Here is a 21915-nt window from a genome sequence, read left to right as displayed (position 1 = left end):
CTGAGCTGCCACTCTTCACAGTAAAGCCCTATTTCAGGCATATCTCACTGGCCAATGGTCAAACTACAGGATGAAAATCCAACATGAAGGGCATAAAGTAAACAGCAGTAGAGTATCTGAGGCTAATTTCCCCATTGTACTTAGTAAAAACAGCTGCACACGTATAAGTCCACATACCATTTCTTATAAACAGGGCCCTACCAAATTCACGGCCATGAAAAACACGTCACGGACTGTGAAATCTGGTCTCCCCCCGTGAAATGTTGTCTTTTGTGTGCTTTTACCTTATACTATAGAGGGTTCAGAAGAGGAGACCAGTGTTTCTCAAATTGGGTGTCCTGACCAAAAAGGGAGTTGCAGGGGAGTCACAAGGTTATTTTAGGGGGTGACGGTATTGCCACCCTTTCTTCTGCACTGCCTTCAGAGCTGGGTGGCTGGAGAGCAGTGGCTGTTGGCTGGGCGCCCAACTCTGAAGGGCAGTGCCCCGCCGCCAGCAGCAGCCCAGAAATAAGGGTGGCAATACCATACCATGCCACCTTAACTTCTGTGCTGTCACCTTCAGAGCTGGGCAGCCAGAGAGGGGAAGCTTCTGACTGAGGGCCCAGCTTTGCAGTCAGCAGTGCAGAAGTAAGGGTGTCAATACCATACCATGCCCCCCCTCTTTACTTCTGTGCTGCTGCTGGCAGCAGCTCTGCCTTCAGAGCTGGGCTCCCAGGCAGCAGCCACCATTCTTCAGCTGCCCAGCACAGCCACCAGCAGCAGCAGAGCAGAAGTAAGGGTTGCAATACCGCAAACCCTCCCCCCAACTCCTTTTTGAGTCATGAAATTTACGATTTTTAAAATCCTATGACCACGAAATTGACCAAAATGGACCACGAATTTGATAGGGCCCTACCTATGACTACTAAATAAGTTAATATTCAGTCCAGTGGTCTAATTAAAAAAAGACTGAAAATGAATAATACAAAAGGTATTTTACATGCAGTTCGAAGACAGGTGCCTCATTTTTCTCATCTTTCATCGCCATTTGACTTGGTTCTCTCCAGACGCTACTTTGCAGACTTTTTGTCCCAGAAAGCATACATCATCTTCTGTAGCGTAAGTCACTAAGCCAAAACTTTCAACTGAGAGAGCCTAAAATCAAGCATCTAAATCCATATTTAAACACTAAACTAAAAAGACCTCATTTTTGAGGTGATGATCATGGGATGTCAATGGAAGTTGTGCACAGTTCTGAAAATCAGGCCTTGGAGATCTCAGATTGTGCCCTCAGAAATTAAGATACCTGTAATTACAGTTCAGTTTTGGACATTTTATCCATACAGTTTGGTTGGGTATAAAATGGCCGCAAGCACATCTTCAGAGTTGGAAATCTCTTCACTTTGCCTGAGTTATAGGCCCTCCATATGGGGGAAAGAGATTCTCTGCATCTCAAACAAAATCCCCTTTTGTCATCTGACAACATATTTGTTTCTGTTCCTTTCCAGATAATTCATTACAATGACCAAATATCCATTAGTAGTAGCCACGTTCTTCAGATGGATTCTTCACAGGGAAGTTAGGCATCGACTCTTGATCAAAACCTATATTAAGTAAATTAGTATTGTTTACCTCGGATTCTACTATGTCAGGTTACCTATAGGATGACCAGGACAATGATATTAGAGTGCAATTCTGGTTACACTGCATTTCAGCTTGCTTCTCCAAAGCAAAAGAACTCCTCATTGAGATCCCAGGTCTGGTGTTAATTAGGTATTAGCTCTAAATCCTTTGAATCTTTTGTGTTTCTACCTGACTTTCAGCTTTAATGGCCTGTCTTTCTGCAGTGACAACCTGTGCTGAACGTGCCTCCAATTTTGCTTCCAGATTAGATAGTGTATACTGTAGAGTGCTCGTCGTTAACAGCTTCAATGTGTTCATCGTCCACAGAGTTTCACATCTTATCTGAAGATGTATAGGACAAGGAATATGCCTTCTTAGAAGTGCCAAATATGCTTTTGGGCACGATAACATAATAAACAGTAATCTGAAAGACAGAACCTTTAGGAGCATACTGCCTTTATGCAGCGTGCTTGGGCATCAGCTCAGTACACTTGAGAAGGACAAGAAACATATACTGAATCAGCCATCACTATGGATACAACTTTGTAATGGTAAAAATAAACAAAATTCGTGGCACAATCATGGCAAAAAATAGATATTTCACATGGCAGTCACAGCAACCCTGTGGACACTGCTGGTTAATTCACTTTGGTCTAATATTCCTCTTTGAAACGGGACTAGATCAAATTAAATGAACAAACTGTTAATGTGCAGCAGCTGATCAAAATGAAGGCACTTTTAATGCACAGTAACTAATCAAAGCAAATGAATGGACTCTTACTGTAGACCCTGCTGCCGCACATTAACAGTTTGTTAGTTCACTTTAATCTAGCCCTGTTTCAAAGAGGACTAGATCTCAGCAAATTAATGAATTGTTAATGCACCACAACTGATCAAAGCAAACACACTGTTAATGTTTGGCAGCAGGGTCCATATAAATGGCAAAATTCATGGTTTCATGGCAACAGTAACTGCCGTGACATAATCATATCCTTATTCATCATTGCTGCCTCTTGTGAGTTTTCCTTATAAGGCTCCTATTCAAATACTGAGCATACCCAATTTTGTTTAGGCTGTAAGATCTGACAAGATCGCACAGTGATATGGACGCAAATACAGATGGTACTCAGACAGACATTGAAAATCTGCAATTAATCTAACAATAAAACTTCAGAGACACAAGGTAGGTGAGGTAATATCTTTCATTGGACCAACTTCTTTTGGTGGAAGGGACAAGCTTTTGAGCTTCACAGAGTTGACAGAGAGCTCTGTCTACAACAACATTTGCAAATAAAATGTCAGAAATGACTGCAGTGGAATGACTTCACAACAGGAAAGAACTAAAGTGGGCCTTGTGAGTATGAAATATCCCATGGGATCCATGAGTTCGCCACACTTTTAGAGGAGTGGCACAAAATGAGATATGTGCATATGCAAGGTCAAGTGTGCATTGTCAAAGGTAATAAAATATTCAGATGTATACTGCTGAGAGAGGGGAGAACAGAAGGGAACCTGCATTAACTTAATGTGGATAGTGTATGTTCATGATTTCAGTGCCGCACATAGTGTAATTGTGTGAAATTGCTGTAAACACACCACAGGGATCATACGGTTCAAGAGGAGTAATTGGACAGTTACTGATAATATTTTATTTTTGTGCAACATAGACATTGATTAGAGAGGGGAGGCTGTTGCTTTTTATGTTTTGATGATGAGTGTGTTTTTTCATCGCCAAGGATCATCACATCATAATATGCCACTACAATTATTATTATGATTGTAATGGTGTGCCAATTGAGGTGAGGTTGATGGATTAGCAAATCCTCCAGCAGCAGAAGCATGAGAAAGGGAACTTGGATTTAAGAAAATGTGTTTCGGGTTGTGTTTGCATCCAGACCTCATATATAGGTAGGGCTCTACCAAATTCATGGTCCATTTTGGTCAATTTCATGGACATAGGATTTTTAAAATTGTAAATTTCATTATTTCAGCTATTTAAATCTGAAATTTCACGATATTATAATTGTAGGGGTCCTGACCCAAAAAGGAATTGTGAGGGGGCTGCAAACTTATTGTAGGGGGAGGGTTGCGGTATTGCTATCCTTACTTCTGCGCTGCTGCTGCTTGCAGTGGTGCTGGGCAGCTGGAGAGCGGTGGCTGCCGGCTGGGAGCCCAGCTCTGAAGGCAGAGCCATTGCCAGCAGCAGTGCAGAAGGAACAGTGGTCTCTCCCATGAAATCTGTATAGTATAGTGTAAAAGCACACAAAAGACCAGATTTCACAGTCCATGATGCATTTTTAATGGCCGTGAATTTGGCAGGGCCCTAGTCATAGGGTTATAGTTTCCCTGTCACTCAAACAGTACCTGGTATTATGTTTCCCATTCTTTGAGAATGCATTTATACAAAATCTGAACTCATAGCCTTGCTTCCATGTATTAAGCTAAATGCAAATAGTTACACCATAGTCTGTTGATTTTTAAAATAAGAAAAATATTAAAACACAAACTCTACCTTTACATTTAAGTCTTAATGAGAGACAAATGCTTGTTTTTTATTAATTATTATTATTATTATTATTATTGCCTTGTGAATACGTAGGCTTCTGCTCTCAGGAAAATAAAGCACCTATTCCCTTTAAGGTAAAAGCTATTAGGGCGGGCATTAGTGGACAAGTTAGGGTCAGCCACTAAGGGGTCATCAGTGGACAAGTTAGCCCCAAATTATACACAGTCAAGCTCATACTGAAGCCAAAATGCCTGGCCACACTTTCCCATTGAGTTGTCTCTTGAAAAACCCACAACCAAAGGATGAATAGTCTAACAGTTGGGGGCCCAATCCTACCCATTAATCCCAGTGGTAATTCTGCCAATTAGTTCAGTGACAGCAATGTCAAACGCTAAAGCTGTAGTTCTGCACTATTCAATGTGACATGTGTGCACTAAGCTCACAGGAGGTCAAGAGGCACGAGTGACTCTGATGAGAAGCAGATGTTAGGCAAGAGGATTCCAACTAAGTGTTGATTAAAATTTTAATTTTTCAATTAGAAGACAGCTGTTTGAAGTGCTTAGAATAATAGATTTAATTGTCTTGTGCTTCTGAAGTCTTTGAGGAGTAAAATGGTTTGTAAAAAGATTGAAATCTTTCAACAAAAACGTGGAGGCAAAAGTTCAGAGAATTCTCTATCTAGTGCTGTATCACACAGGGAGGCTCTAGCTAAACTGCAGAATAAATGCTTGTCGCAAGTACTGCTAGTGAAGTGGATCAAAGAGATTGCTGATAAAATAATTGTGTGTCTGAATCTGGAAATTAAGATAACAACAATAGATATTAATAATCTGACCAAAGAGAAGAAAGCATGAGAAGATGAAGCAGAGAGAGTAAGATCTCTTATCCCACTCACTGGCAAATTTACAACTTGGAGAACAAGGCCTAGAACTATGATTCTTCAAACATTTACTACTGCTTGTGATGCTTACTATATTAATTAAGAGAGTCATGGAAAACCGATCAGCCAATGGGAAAGGAATTGTGCTAAGATTCTTCTTCGGGCAAATCAAACAAGAGATTTGTATTCTCCAGCTTTGTAATTTATGCAGTTGTCAAAGGCATTATCCTGGTTCTCATCTGGTCTACATGGGTACATGTCATCTGGGACGAAAGACACTATATATGTGCAAAGCATTATTAGGCCAGATCCTGAGGTCTTTAAAGCTTAAACAAAACCCAACAGAAAGTTATTGGGAGACTTTCCACTGACTTCAGTGGACTTTGAATCAGGCTTTTAGGCCCTGATCCTGCAGCAGGAGCTATGTAGGTGGACTCCTACACCCATGTGGAATCTCATTGACAATAGTGGGGGTCTGCCTATGTAGACCTAATATCAGGACCTACAACTTAACCCTTACATAGGCAAACTGCTCTGGAAATCAGTGTGTGAAAAAAGGAGTGGAGAAGGTGAAAAAAGAAAAACCGGACTTTACTGGGAGTTTGCCTGAATAAGGAGTAGATAAACAGTAAGGGCTTTTAGGATTTGGCCCCTTAATAAAGCTGGGAGAACCTCATGGAGTTGGAGAGTTTGAAAAATCTATTAAGCTATTTTTGGATTCGGGAACAAGTGTTTTGGCATTATGTAAAACAATTTAAATCCTTCCAAAGAAGATTAGATGAAAAAGAAGCAAACATATCTTTCTATAGAGAATAGAAAGTAATCCTCAAAATTCTACATACAGTGTATTTTCATCTCCCTCCGTCCACCCCCAAACTCCCTTTTTTACAGTCTCCTTGTATTTCACTTTGATCATTGTGCCATTTTCACCTTATATCTTCATCTGGTTTTTACTCTGACCCCTTTCTGCTCTTTGTATCATGGACTGTTTAAAGTAGAATCTGAACTAGATAATCTTTGAGTTGAAGTTTCAAACTGTGACAGTTGACTGGGTCTGAAATTCAGTAGAACAAGTTCACTCATCTGTTGTTATTTCATTATATCACTGCTTTATATATTGGAATATCCATCTCTTCAAAAATGAAGTTGTGTTTTTCTAATAATCATACTCATTTTTTGAACAAGAGTCTGATACATGCTAGTCAGAGGTCTAAAACGGCTAGCTAGGATAAAAAATACCTGTGTTTTTATGCCCGCTGTGAGTTAAAGGAAAAAAGTAGTTGTGTACTATTTATTACGCAGTGTTAACTAACAAATTGATAATCACCTTTCTATGTAATAATAAAGTATAACTTAGTAGGTCTTGTCAAATAATTCAAAATGTATTTGTTAAATTATTTGATAAATACCTGTCAGATTTTATTAATATTTTCTCCAAATATTATTTCAAGTATATACCACTTCCTTCCTCTCTTGCTTTTGTTGCACTTTCTTTCCAGGCTTCACTTGGCTTCATTCTAGCTTTTCTTTACTATTGTCTAAAATTACTTCGTAGTTTGAGACACAAATCCAACATACGCATTATGCTCACCTATAGACCTCAAATCAAGAATTTCCCATAAGATCTGAGATGATGTGTGACATAATGATAAAACCTCTGACCTGTCATCCTGAGAGGCTTCAGCGTCCATGATGCAGTGGCCCCAAACCTGCTCACTGCACTTTCACATCTGTTTTTTCCTAGGTAATCTCTGTATTTATACACAAAGCTGGGCTTTGTTTTCTGACTGGCTGTAAGAAACACCCTTTTATTCTTCACGTATCTCCATGTCCTCTAAGTGTAGTCAGGATTCTCCTTGTTTCCAAGCAAGAAGCGACCATAATGGTCCATCTCTGGAAGTTCATAAACCTTGTCAGTTTACAAAACATTCTTGCAAGTAGCTCCAGCCACCAGAAAGCCATGGAATAGAGGATCTAGTGAGTTACTAGGACCACATATTAAGCACAATGATTGACATTCTGGCACTGATGTGCTAATTCTGTTCTTTTAATGATAAGCTGTATTGCTTGCACCACAAAGGACCTTTAAAAAAATTATTTGTTTCACATTATTATCAAACACTCTATAATCAACAGCAAGTCTTGTGGGATCCTGTTATCTACAGCTCACCTATTCTGAAAATATTTTTAGAACAGTTTCCTAATATTTGTGTTCTCCAGCTTTCTGTGACCCAGCTGCTATGCAAAATACCTCTGTTATGTAAAATATTACATTAAAATATGGTTTCAACAAACTCATAACCTAGTGCACTCCAACCACAACAAAGAAGCACTTACTGCCATTGTCATCAGAATCCTCACTGCTGCTAGGAAGTCGACCTCGTTTCATGATCTCCACGGGAAACAGCTGGTGGCCTGTAAAGAAATGAGACAGCACTTAACCCAAGATAATACACAACCATCAAGTTGTGTTTCAGATGACATTCCAGGATTTATAGCACACAAATGAAAAAAAACAGCTTTAAATAGCATTTAAAATATAAACAGTAAACATCCAAACGATGAGTAACTAGACATATATCATATGGGCAGATGAAAATGTGATTTAATGAGGTGTGATGACAGTTCTGTGGTCACATTCCTCTCAAGAAGCAAAAGCATATTTTTGTGTTTTGTGTAGGTGAACCCTACAGTAAAAGTACTCTCACTGGTTAGATTTTCCTCCACCCCACTGTGGCTCTAGATAAGCAATAAAATTATAGTATTATTGCCTCTGTAAATATGTACATTGGCTGATATGCTTTTAAAGCAATTTCAGTCCTGGTAGAAGGTGCCAGCCTAACAGCACTGGAGAAAAAAGTCTTCCATTTATCCACAGAGCACGGAGCAGCAATGCCGGCTTCCCTTCCCTAACCAGCTAATGTGCGTCAACCATGCTCTAGAACAGAGTTCTAGAACATAGTTCTCAAACTATGGTCTGTGAACCCAAGCTCCATTCAGGTGGTCTGCGGATAGTTCCCTCTGAGGTGCGCGCCTGGGTGGCCGCACACAAGAAAATGAAGGGCCATCCACCTAATTAGTGGAGGTGCAGGTGTGGCTCCACTAATTAGCTACCTGGACCCTGGAGATGATGCACATGTAAGGTGAAGTGGTGGCCTGGGGGGAAATAGGAGGTAGGTGGGAGGGGGCAATGGGGTGAGAAGAGGGAGTGAGGGAAATTTGAGACGTGCAGGAATGCAGCGGCCAGGGAAAGACGGCCCTCCTTCCCAGCCCCAGCTTGGGGGCTGCCATGGCGGGGGAGAAACCCCCCTCCTTCCCAGCCCCAGCTTGGGGGCTGCCATGGCAGGGGAGAAACCCCCCTCCTTCCCAGCCCCAGCTTGGGGGCTGCCATGGCGGGGGAGAAACCCCCCTCCTTCCCAGCCCCAGCTTGGGGGCTGCCATGGCGGGGGAGAAACCCCCCTCCTTCCCAGCCCCAGCTCGGGGGCTGCCGTGACGGGGAGAGAGGGCACATCCATTGCATTAGAAAGGTAAGACTACTGATATTAAAATATGAGTTGTGTGCTTTTATTTGTAGAACAAAAAAATGTTAATTATTATTACTTTTTTATATATAGCTTTTTTATCCAAAGCGCTTTACAATAGTTAGCTAATGGTACAAACTACATTTGGAAAGATCATTATGTGGTCCACCGAGACCCTCAGCAATTTTCAAGTGGTCTGCGAAAAAAAAAGTTTGAGAACAACTGCTCTAGAAGAAACTACCTCTGTGATGACAGAATAGTTCCGTCCTCCCAAGCGTGCTTTTATTACCCTTCCTGGCCTAATGCCAATTGTTATGCTGGCTTCTTTGATACAGCATGCCTGTTCTGGAGGAGCTAGACAGACTCCCCAACTTGTCATACAGAGGCTGCTAGGAAACTGCTGGATGGCAATGACTTTCAGTAACTATCAAGCTGAGCTGCCCTTGAACCTACTGACTTAGAGGTGAAAGGTTGTGTATCTTAACCCCAATACCCCAAGCAGAGGTGATATGTTCTAATGTTTTATGATGTGGAATAATTCTAAATTAAATTTTCTTTAAGGTCTTCAATAGCTGGTGAACATCGACATGCAAAAGCCCATAAAAATTGAAGTTAAAAAGCGGAAACAACATGACATGACAAGTGTAGCAAAGCATGTTCACCATGAGTTAAAGTGACAAGTATTCTAGGGTGTACATCAAATTCCATGAGTCTTCATTTGTCATGTATCAACTGTAGTGACAATGAGAACTGGGTGATGTATTAGCAGCAAAATGCCAATGCACACCTTCTAGGGGAAGATTCAGAAATCAGATGCCTAAGGTTTTCGATTCTTACCTGGTGCAGAAAATCTAAACCTGGTATTCTCATATAAACTGGGATTTCCTAAGAACCTTTCAGCAAAACAGCTCCATGCTGTAGGGGCCAGTGGAAGAAACAGCTTCAATACATAACCAGGTTCAGAGAGACAAATACGTCTAATTGTAGTAAAACAATACTTTAGTGCTTTCAACTTTTGTAAGAACAATTCCCACTTGAAAAGAGGGAAGTCTTGACCAAAACCTGCAGATTGTATGGTTTTATTGAGACTAATACCTTCTCAAGCAAAATTACTCATATACATAAAGGGTAAGGGTTTTTTGCTTAATTAACTCCCATTTTATCATCGTTGAAAGATCTTGAGTAATGAAAGCCACAATTATCTTTTACTTCTCCAGGGAACCTGGTACAATAATAAGGGTTGATGCATTGGCGGATTTTCCTCCTTTGTGGCACAAGTATATGCAAACTTGATATGTAAAATCAGTAAGATTGATTTATCTAACCCAAAGTGACTTACTATATCAGACATTAGAGTGAATATGGCTGTCTTGGAGATCCACGGTGGTTTTATGTTACAAATGTTTGTCCACTAAAAGTTAATATGAAACCAAAAGCCGGCTGTAATAGATCGAATAAATAGCGGAGAAACCCAGGCCAAAATTTCGAAAGATACTGGGATTGCTGAATCTACTCTCTGAGGATGGCTAAAAAATGAATCTAAACTGAATGGCTTTGTACAAAATATTGATTCTGTTGCGGGGCTTAAGCGAAAACATGTGTGCTATTCAGCAAAACCCACCATAGACAAAGCCATGCGCACGGGGTTTGCTCAGGAAAGGCTGAAAGGAATGCCGCTAAGTGGGCCAATTCTTCAAGTCCAAATGACAAAATTTGGAAATTTAATAGGGGATGAGTCATTCCAAGCCAGCAAGGGGTTTATAAGTCATTTTAAAAAGCGCCATGGCATAGCGCAGGTATCAATAACTGGAGAAAGCCGACCAGCCAATGAATCGGCCGCGAACACGTTTCCGCCAAGTTAAAAATCTATTTTACAAAATGAAGACTACCATGAAGAACTTTATAATTGTGATGAAACAGCTTTATTTTCAAAACTGCTACCTGATAAGACTTTAGCCTTTAATTACAAGACACAGAAAACAGCTGGATTTAAAAAGATAAAAGATCGTGTGACTCGTCTTTTTTGTAGTAATAAGACGGGCAGCCATAAGCTTGCCCCTCTTCTCGTTGGCCGCTTTCATAACCCTTGCTGCTTTAATCACCTCAATAGAGCCAAACTGCCAGTAATATACACTAACAGCAAAAATGCTTGGATGACGAGACACATTTTCAACAACTGGTTCCACAACAGCTTTGTTCCAGCTGTTCATAAGCATCTGCAATTGAAGAAACTCGAAGCCAAAGCACTTTTGCTACTTGAAAATTGTCCAGCCCATCCTCCAGCCGAATCACTGGTATCGAGTGATGGAACAATTTGAGTGCTATACCTACCATTCAACACAACATCAAAAATTCAACTTTTAGACCAGGGCATTATTCAGAATTTTAAGAACAATTATGGACAGGAGCTGATTTCAGCAACCGTGTCATGCACATTTTCAGGCATTTCCGAATTCCTGAAACAGTTAAACATGAAGAAAATTATTTATTTAGTTAAAAAAGCTTGGGACGGAGTAAAACAAAAGTCCACTGAAAACTGCTGGATGAAGGCTCTCGGTGATGTCTTTTCTGTCAAAGACGGCTCAGACTCGGAAAACTCCAGCAGTGGCACTGATTCAGAGCCAGACTTTGAAGGATTTTCGGAAGACGACATCCTTCTAACACGCACACAGTCAAAAGAGGATAAAAGGTAAACTTCTCTTTTAAATGATAAAAGATTTTAGTTTGTATACGTCACCGGAAATCATTACTGAGTGGCTAGAGATGGATGAAGATGGCCCGACTTCAGAATTTCTGTCCGAGGAAGAAATATTAACGGGCTGCTAGGCTATGTCGGACCGCAAAAGTGATGGCGAGGATGTCGTTGAAAAGGTCAAATTTTCGCCCACAGAAGCCCTTAGTGCTGTAGAAACTGTTGTAAGATTTATGGAAGAGCAAAATGCAGAAAATATCGAAATCATTCATCTGCGGTGAATGACAGACTTCATAAGAAAGAAAAAAATGCGAGCCAGAAAAAGCAGAAATAATGGCGTTTTTTCCTAAGTGAATCATAGACACATTTTTCAGCATGGCCCTCTTAATCCGCGGTCCGTTAACACAAGGTGGTGACAGCTTGACTCCTGACATCCACGCGTAAACAGGTCTGTACTGTAGCTCATTTCATCATGACTTTTCATAACTATTTCAGAGGGCAACATACATTCAGAGGTGAAAGAATAATAATCAGTTACACAATCTCCCACAATTATATTATTAAACTCTTTCTGAATCAACAGTTTTAGAATAAACTAGAACTTTATGCATTTAATAAACAGATACAAATATCAAGATCAAAATACATGAGTCAGGCAGCAGCCACAAAGTTTGGATATAGATTTGGATTAAGTTTAAAGATTACAGATCCAGGATTTGGTATGACCCATAATAAAGAAAGCTCATTTGCAAAATTCAGATTCAAATCTCAAAAAAAGGCTTGGAAAACATACCCAGGGAATCTATGAGCTTCAGGACTAAGCCTACTCACGAGGATGAAATACACCTGTGCCCCAACTTACACCTCCTCCCAAGCCACAAATTCTACTTGCAATTTAAAGAAATTTAACAATACCAATGTAAAATTTTCTTACAGTGAAAATATTTCCTATGATTCAAGTAAAGAGGGCACTGAGAGAAACAATGAAAAAATAAAATACAAATATCTAAGCTGCATACTCATAGCCCTAGACATCCCTGTTGGTCCATCTCAGACTTTTTCGCATTTGGTCCACAATTATTATATACACAGAAATTGCAAATAGCATTTTATGTACATTGTGACGCTCAGGTGCCGATCATAGCAGATTCCAAGCATACATAGTACAAACTACTATTTCTATTTCTTTCAGACAAGAAATGAGAATAATATTTCTATCCAGCTTGGACTGAAATACTAGATAGCCTCTGGCCAAGAGCAAGGAGACTAACCAAGAACTTTGGATAAGGTAGCAAATATAATTTCAGTCTTACAACCATTCTACTCCAGCTTTTCCTGAGTTCTTGCCCATCTGTGAATGAGCATTTGGCCACACAGTATTCAACCCAGCACGATCCCAGCTATTGATAAAACAAAGCAAAAATCTACTTGGCACTAATGGAATAAAGTGCAGTAATCACTCTACAATATATGTTCTCTGTAAGACAAATTTGTCCTCAGTTATGCTGGTGTAAATAGCAGGAATTCCAGTGATAACAAAGTTATTCCAGATTTACACTGATGTTAATAATTTGGCTCAGAATAGTTGAATATTATAAATATTTAAATTGTTAGTGCAGTTCACCTTTACAGTAAGACAGAAATCTCGTTTATTAAACCTTCAAAACAAAGTAATTCAGAATTATAGTTCACACTTTGTCCTTATTTTGTTGTGACCTGATACTGCGTAAGTCTTAGAACATTCTTACACATCATGCATGATAAATCAACACAAAGGCTTGATCCATATGTCAGTCTAGAACTTTAGAACTCTTCTAACTTTTGCATCTTTAAATCAAACCTTTAGCATTCCTTTAACAATGTAGGTTGTGGCTTACTTTCCAGTGACATACTTTTAATATTAAAGATCAACCATCTTTCCTGGAAGTGAGACTGTTAGTCTCTAAGGTGCCACAAGTACTCCTTTTCTTTCTACCCATACACAGTATGCCAATACCTATGTCTACTAACAGCTTTATTACAGCCGCCCATTTGCAAGTATGGTGTAGAAGGAAGTGGAGACTGGGGAGCCCTAAAAGCACAGTTTTGCTCGAGGCAGCCATGACTCTGCTGCTTGCGCTCCTGGATCACAAGGGGTGTTGGGACAATCAGTGTTTCTCTAAGTGCTGCACACAGCAGCGAGGGCATGTCTGGATGGGGTAGAGGTCATGACCCTATGACTCCCCACCACGTGCAAACTGACTAGCCACATCAGGGCAGTACTGGGAGCTGGATGACAGACACTACACATGCACAGGGTACAACTAGTGCTGCTGCTCTCTGCTCTTCCCTAGAGCCCAGAAAGCATTATTGCCTACACAGACATACCTACCACCACCGGTCACATCTCTGGGCTACTAAAGGTGCTCTGTTCTTCCTCTTTCACTCCACTGGCTCTACGAACTATAATCTGTCTTTAATTCATTAGTTAAGTACACTGCTTTGAAGATGTAAAGCACTGGGCAAGTGCTGAATACTATTCAGACCATTTTAAAATGCATAATGTTTAATAGTCTGGGAGGCGGCTTCTGAGCCATTAGTGTCTATGACATAGTGATAATCCTTACTTAACAGAAATATCTGTAAAATATGATGCAAATAAATGACTAATTGGTAATCAAATACAATGTCCTACTTCAGAATCATTTCATACTTCCAAATCTTTGCAGGTGTCCAGTAATAATATCCATCCCCAGTACTTTGCTACACAACTGGCTAGGTGCAGTAAAGACACCGAATTTCTGGCTTGCCTCAGAGTGATCCATTGACAGATGCAAAGTACTGGATCTGAACCTACAGTGAGATACAGTATGGCAAATCCTCTGTTCTTATCACTAATATACGTTGATGGGCTTTGCTTTTCTTAGCGCTGTAAGAGACTAATTTAGACAAGGAAAGAAGAGACAAAAAAATTAAACTAAAGGCCGATATCAGGATTGCACAGATATAGAACTGAGGACAAAATCTGACCCCATTTCTTTTTCAAGTAGGCAATCTAGTTTCCTCAGAACAGAAGCCCAGACAATGTCATGTAAAAAATGGCACAAAATGTACACAAACTCCAAATAGAATTTTTCATGCTTCAATTGCCTGGTAACAAAACTCCACGTATTTTTTCTTTTTTGGTTGTTGAATCTGACCTGAAGTTCTTTCTAAGTGATGGGTAGGCTGGGGAAGAAGGTGTCATTTAAAAGCGGCAAACTGCTATTATTTTACAGAAAGATTTTTATAATGATTATAAAAAAATTAAACGAGCATCCTCAGGTCAAAGCTTTTATATATCAGATTTCCCACCAGAGAATTTTTTAATGGTTTTATGAACCTCTGCATAAACAGAGTTTATAATTCAAACTCTAGACCATTAACTATAACAGCGTTAAATGTGTGTCACTGTAATAAACTGCACTGCACAGCTGCAGAGACAGTAAGGAAAGAAAGCAGAATTATGACAGATGTACACCCTGAACACAGACTCAAAAATTAGCTTTTCTTGAAAGTAACAGACTAATTGCAACGATACTGACTACACTAAGACCTAATTATCATCACCACACAAGAGATCACTTCAAACACTTTTGTATAAATGGGAAGCAAAGAATAATCTAGTCTTAATCAACTGAATGTTAGATGAAGACATTTGTCTCCAATTACTATATCCCTTAAACAGCTTTTCTAGTTCCCTTCACCAACAAATACCACCCAGAAAACATTGTGCTTTATATATTACAGACAGATATGTGAAAAGAGGTATAAACCCAAATCAAAAGTAATATTATCCCAATAAAATCCATGCTGATACTTTAGAACTCATCTTGATCAAGTTTAAAATACTCTGCTATCCCACTTTTTCATGCACACAAGAAATATAACTTGAGCTAGCATTCTATCTTTAAAGGGATATTGGGCATTTCTGCAGTAGAAAGGCCACAGAGACTGGATATGTGGAGAACAAGCCCTCACAAACTTGCATGGGAAATATATGGGCCAAATCTGAAGTATGAATCTTGCCATATGAATCTGGAGTATTTCCATTGACTTCAGTAGAGCTATTCAAAATCCACACCAGGACAGAGCCAAATTCTGCTTTATCAGGTCAATTATCATTGCCTTACCACTTGTGTACTCACTTACACTGCAAAGTGAGTGCAATATGCTACCATTCTGGTTTTGGTAGCCTTTTACATTGCCTTTGCACTGGTGTAAATGACTACTCAGGGTATAGAGGAATGAGAAATTGGACCCTACCTATTAATTTAACTCACCCCTCACCCATTAGATTTATTTGACTGCTTCAATCTAAAGTGAGCTGTTAACTGGGCCAATTCTAGCAGGTAGCAGCAGTGTAAAGAGGCAGCACTGAGCATATGGGAAAACCATTGGGCAGAGGATGCATTTTTTTAATATTTCTGTGATCTAGAAATGAAAACAGAGAAGCTAGAAGGGAAATTTGCAGCTATGTGTTTTTTATTATTTCATTGTAGACATATGTATGAACCACAGCTTAAAACAGGCAGTGGGAGGAAATCTGCCTCTGGAGGGAGAATCCGGTCACTAAAATGCACACCCCTTACTGTCTGAACAGAATATCCCACTGAGTGTGAGAATCTCTAGAAACAGAATCATACCAAACATATTTTAGTATAATATTTAGTAAGGTTTTAGAGCTTGCAAACATGTTTATTTAAAAAAAGAGAACAATTACTTGCAAAAGAGTTAATCCAAATTACAGTTAAATCTCTTTCTTTGGGAATGGGTGTGACAGTAATCATGTTTTATTTAAAATAAAAGTTAAAATTGAAAATAAAAGGAAAACACCTGTTGCTATTCGATTACCATAACTTCTAATGTAACGACTACTCAAAATTTCTATGTTTAAAGCTTTCATGTGGCTACATAAACTAGTCATTTGTGTAAAGGCATGGCCCATTATTACTTGATGAGTGACAGAACTGAAAATCCAGCATAGTCTCTGCTTGCTGGCATCAGATTAATTTTATTAGAATAAAAATTACTACCTAAAAGGAAAGGGCCTGCAGAGGAAAATTAATCATAGGTATGTTAATTCCCATAAGAAAGGCCATACTAGGTCAGACCAATGGTCCATCTACCCCAGCATACTGTCTTCTGAGAGTGGCCAGATGCTTCAGAGACAATGCACGAATGAACAAAACTGGGCAATTATCAACTAATGCATCCTGTCGTCCAGGCCCAGCTTCTGGCAGTGAGATTCAGGAACACCCACAGCATGGGACTGCATCCCTGACTATCTTAGCTAATAAGCATTGATGGGCCTATCCTCCATGAATGTATTTAATTCTTTTTTGAACCCCATTACAGCTTTGGCCTTTAGAACCCCTGGCAACGAGTTCCACAGGTTGATAGTGCATTGTGTGAAGAAGTACTTCCTTATGTTTGTTTTAAGCTTGCAGCCTATTTATTTCATCGGGTGACCCCGGTTTTTGTGTTACGTGAAGGGATAAACAACACTTCCCTATTCACTTTCTCCACACCATTCATATTCTCCCCTCAGTCATCTCTTTTCTAAGTTGAACAGTCTCAGCCCTTATTCATGTCTCCTCTTATGGAAGCTGTTTCAATCCCCCTAATCATTTTTGTTGCTCTCCTCTGTATCTTTACCATTTCCAATAAACCTCTTTTGAGACGGGGCAACCATAACTTCACACAGTATTCAATGTGTGAGTGTACCACAGATTTATACAGTAGCATTACAATGTTTTCTGTTTTATTATCTCTTTCCTAATGATTCCTAACATTTTTGTGTGATTTGGGCAGCTGCTGCACGCTGATCGGATGTTTTCAGAAAGCTATCCACAATGATGCCAAGATCTTGAGTGTTACCACCCAATCATTCTGTATCTCTCATTGGGATTATTTTTTTCCAATGTGCATTACTTTGCATTTATCAACAGTGAATTTCATCTGCAATTTTACAAGAGATAAGGCGGGGGAGGTAAAATCTTTTATTCTGTTGGTGAGAGATACAAGCATTCAAGCTACACAGACCTGCATATAAATCTGCCATTTTATTGCCCAGTCACCCAGTTTAGTGAAATCCTTTTGCAACTCTTTGCAGTTAGCTTTGAAATTATCTTGAGTAATTTTGCATCATCTGCAAATTTTGACACCTCGCTATTCATCCACTCTTTTCCAATTCATTAATGGGTATGCTGAAGAACACAGATAGAAATACAAATCTTTGGAGGACCCCATTATTTACCTCTCTCTACTGTATTGTGAAAACTGACTGTTAATATTCCTACCATTTTTTGTTTCCTATTTTTAAACCAGATACTGATCCATGAGAAGACCTTCCGTCTTATCCCATGACTGCTTAGTTTGCATAAGAACCTTTGGTGTAATACCTTGTCAGTATTTTTAAAAGTCCAGGTACATCAACTGAATCATCCTTGTCCACATAATGCTTGTTTATACCTTCAAAAAATTCTAATAAATGAGAAATCATGCCTCACCATTTACAAAAGCCGTGTTGACTCCTAACCAATATACTGTGTTCATCTATGTGTCTGATAATTCTATTCTTTACTATAATTTCAACCAATTTGCCTGGTACGAAAGTTAGGCTTACTGGACTGTAATTGCCAGGATCATTTCTGGAATCTTTAAAAAAAAATCAGTAATGCAGAGGCTGATTTAAGCAATAGGTTACATCCCACAGTTAATAGTTCTGCAATTTCATATTTAAATTTCTTCAGAACTCTTGGGTGAATTCCATCTGCTCTGGTGACTTATTACTTATCAATTTGTTCCAAAACCTCCTATACTGACACCTTAGTTCCCAAGATCAGAGCTCTTGAAAGCTAAATAACTGACAAAAAATAATTTAATAACTTTAATAATTTGCATGTGTGATCAAAACAAATATTCACTACTGGGATAGTGGACTGCAAATCTAGACCTGTCTTAGTTACAGGAAGGCTTCCTTATTTGGAAGGCTCATTTTAAGGCCATGTTTAAAGTCTGCTTTTCTGGTAATGAAGCAATTTTGCTGCTTGTATTCTTAAAACCTCACCCTTTATTTTTCAGATCTTTCTGGTTCAAATATACGTTCCCACCCGGAGCTCCTAGCATGCTCGGGCAGCAAGCTGCTAAGCGGTAAAGTCATGTCTCCTAAACCCACCCAGCTTTCCCGATCCACACAACACAGGGCTCATTTATCGCTAGCCTTAGCAATTCTGGGCCCGAGGGTTCGCCGCGGAGGCGGCTCGTACAGTGAGGTCCGGTCGGAGGCATCCGACACAAACAAAGACTGGGAAGGGAGGTGGAGAAGCCGGGAAGAAAGTATTACCCCCCCCCCGCACGCAGCGCTGCTGTCGCCAGACTAAACCCTTCTAGCGATTATAGCACCTTCGTACACAGCAGGCAAAAATCCCATCTCATCCGCACCTTCCCTGTCTGCCTCCGTTTGAAACTGAGCAGATCTCCCCCACCCCCTCCTGTCCCTCTCCCTCTGCTCCTCCCCTCCAACCAGATACACCAATCCGCTCAGCCTCAGCTGCAAATCAAACTTGATGCCCCGAGCTCAGCTCCCTGTTTCCCAAATCCATGCCATTGCTACAGCCATGCAACCCCCCCCCCCATCTCCACCCCCCGCTCTCCATGTTGCAATGTCTGGGGAGGGTGAGGTGGGGGACGGTTTAGACTAGGACTGACTCGCAGCGGCACTGAGACTTGAGCTTGTTTTCTGTCGGTCTCTCCTCCCACTGCCAGACAGTTCTGGAAACTGTGTATCACCTCTTGTCACAGGAAACCATCCACCAGGCGGTGCAAACAAACACACACCACCCTCTACCACCAACCTCCCCCAGAATAATAAAATCCGCACCATAAACTGCTAAGGAATACTGAAGGGGGAAAAAAGCAAGACCCAAAGCTTGAAAATCTGCAAAATCTGAGCATGCAACGAGCAGAGTCCAGGGATACGAGCAGCAGGAGCAGGGCGGCTTTGTCTAATTTCAAAGCAACTGGAATAATCGCCAGCGCTGCACTCTGGGGACGCCGAGGATGGCCCGTTAGATCGAAATGAGGCGGTTATTTGAAAACACCATAACCTAGACCCATTTCCTTGTCAAGGCCTTGCTAAAGGGAGAGGGAGAGCTATTAAGAGCCAAAATCTTCCCTTACACCTGTACAATCTCACAGACATTTTGAACCATCCTCTTGATTTCATTAGTATATCCTTACAACTACATATGCATTTCAATATCGCCTGGGAAATTTAAGAGCTTCATCGGTAACAGCCATTGCAATTCACTGTATTTACTATGGTTATACTACTTATTATGAATTGTCCTGTTATTTATTTTAATGCATAGTAATAGTATCCATCACCGTAGTATTTGGGAAATTAATGTGCCACCCCAAAGATCTAATTCTAAGTGCCCATAATAGAATCGGGGTTATTCAAGGGGCACCCCTGTCTGAATGCGACTGCACGGGGTAGTTGTGGGCAGAATCTAGCCCCCGATCTCTGCCTGAATGAATGAAAATGGCTTGCAGAAGTTGGTATCAAGCACCCGCACGTGTTTGCTTGTGCAATGAACCCCCGCGTGGATTTGAACTCGCCAGCCCTCCGCGGGAATGGGGTGGTGGAACTGGGAAGGATCGCACTGAATGGAGAAGTTCAGAAGCCTCTTGGCCGCTCTTGCAGCCGCCGTGCACCTGCTTGCAGTAGCCCCTTCCCCCTCCCAGACCCAGCACAGAGGAGCCCGATGAGGCAAATCCCGCCTCCCCCCCGCGGGGGGTGGGGGGGACGCTAGCGGGGTGTCGAATCTCTGCAGCAAACGAGACCGTTCAGGCGGGACTGAATCGCGGGTCCCCACTCCAGCCCTTGCCCGCATTCATCATTCTCACCAGCAGCAGCGCTGGGCACCGAGAGAATCTGCTGCCACCCAGCAGAGCCCGAGCAGCCAAACCACCCCCCCCCCGCCTCCTCCCTACTCAGACACACACACGCACACCCCCCCTTCCCTCCATACACTCACACTCTCCCAACACGTGCACGTCCAGGCTGTTACAACTTGCTCTCCAGCAGGAGCTACACACTTGCACTCGGGTGAAAATAAATGGGTCTGTGGCACAATACTAAACCCCTCCACTTCCTCAACAAATGCCTATTAGTGCCTAAAATCACAATCGCATCGAGTTCACGACTAATTGGCCAACGCTCTCCTACTCCAAAAGGAAACTTCTGCCTAATTTCACCGGTGAACGGTTTTATACTTTCCAAGCATTTTTTAAAACTACTGCAGGTAAAATCCATGATTTGGGTGAACATAATTGCAAAGCTGCCTGCACACAAACTAACACCCTCGCCGCCCTTGAATTGATGCAATGGATATTTTGGACATGTGGGTGACACAGTGACAGATACCGGCCATGGCCACCCCTCCCCCCGTCTATAGGTCTATATCTAAAAGGACCTGCGCTCTGCCATTGCCATCTGTCTACCAAGTTGATACCATGCTTTTTACTTTTCAACTCGGCTGATACAGCATTGATTAATTCAGGGTAACCCCCTTCCCACTCTCCTTAAAAAAAAAAAAAAACCAACTGCAGCCAGGTCAAATGCATATACAATAAAAAAAAAATCTACGTGCAAAACTGTGTTAATTTAGCTGGTGCACCTTGAAAGCTGCAAGAGCCTTATTTGCCACTGCAAAGTCTGCAGCAAAATGAAAACCAGCTAGCACAACACTCCCTACATCCCATCGTTTCTCAAAGCTGCAAAATAATCATCTATTTCCTCCTCCCACCGCTCCCTCCCTCCCCAGCAATGCACAAGTTGCTTGTGGGATAGTGAAGCTGCAACTCAACTGCCTCCTCTCGCTCCATATCAAGAAGCAAATCTTTTGGCGCCATATTAATGACGTACTATATTATTTCCACTCGGCAGCGACCTTCGGCATTAAATTGCTCTCTAGCTGCTTCTGGAGAACTCCAAAGCAAAGCAACAAAAACCCATCAAATATGGCTGTGCTGGCTGCTCCCCCTGCTCACTCTGCGGCGGCGGCGGCGAGGAGGAAAGTCAGAATCTGGACACAGTTACCTGCTGCTGCTGCCGCCGCGATGGTTGCCAGTGAGGCTGGAGTTTCTCTGCGCGAAGGGGTCTGTGCTGCCTCATGAGTTCAGACAAGCACGGGAAAGTGGGAGCAGATTGTGGCTCCCTTCACTCTCTCTCTCTCTCTCTCTCACACACACACACACACACAGACTGACGTTTTTACTTGTTATGGAGGAAGGACTCTGTGAATCAAACTCATTTCTGGGTCACTGCTGCCACAGGGGGGAGCTACTTTAATCCCCTGCCAAAACTAGAAGGAGAGAGAGAGAGCAGAGAGGGGAAAAAAACAGGGTGGGGAAGAGAAGAGGAGAGACTACAACACTTAGGAACTGTCTGATTTAACTCTTCACAGCCCTCACTGGAGAGGTCGTGCTCCATTTACAATTGCAAGGAGACGCCTTCATTTTTGAATGGATTTTACTGAAGTATCTCCCTCTTGTGATGAAGAATATTTTGCACTGAAATGTTTCCAGTAGAACTCACCCGTTGCTTGAAGTCATACTCATTCAAAATTGTCACTCACTGCTTGAGAGCAGCCCTGTATTCCATTCCTACTGTCTGGAAATTATTTAT

At 41.2% G+C, this 21915-nt stretch overlaps 1 protein-coding gene across 2 annotated transcripts in view; it reads right to left on the bottom strand.

Annotated features, from left to right (window-relative positions):
• Positions 1–21514, bottom strand: part of JADE1 (jade family PHD finger 1) — a 59134-nt gene extending 37620 nt beyond the window's left edge. The window contains exons 1-2 of one of the 2 annotated variants that reach the window (XM_084625816.1): positions 21328–21514; positions 7326–7403 (exon numbers count right to left, since the gene is read on the bottom strand). In XM_084625816.1, coding sequence (XP_084481942.1) covers positions 7326–7377 — 52 coding nt within the window. In that variant the 5' untranslated portion in view covers positions 7378–7403; positions 21328–21514. The remainder of the gene's footprint in view (positions 1–7325; positions 7404–21327) is intronic. The other variant, XM_084625817.1, reaches the window with a different exon arrangement.
• Positions 21515–21915: the final 401 nt, after the last annotated feature.

The sequence above is a fragment of the Lepidochelys olivacea genome (assembly GCF_965140295.1).
Source record: "Lepidochelys olivacea isolate rLepOli2 genome assembly, chromosome: 4".
Lineage (NCBI taxonomy): Eukaryota > Metazoa > Chordata > Testudines > Cheloniidae > Lepidochelys > Lepidochelys olivacea.
The sequence above is the reverse complement of the archived record's forward strand: the minus strand, read 5'-3'. Positions and strand labels throughout refer to the sequence as shown.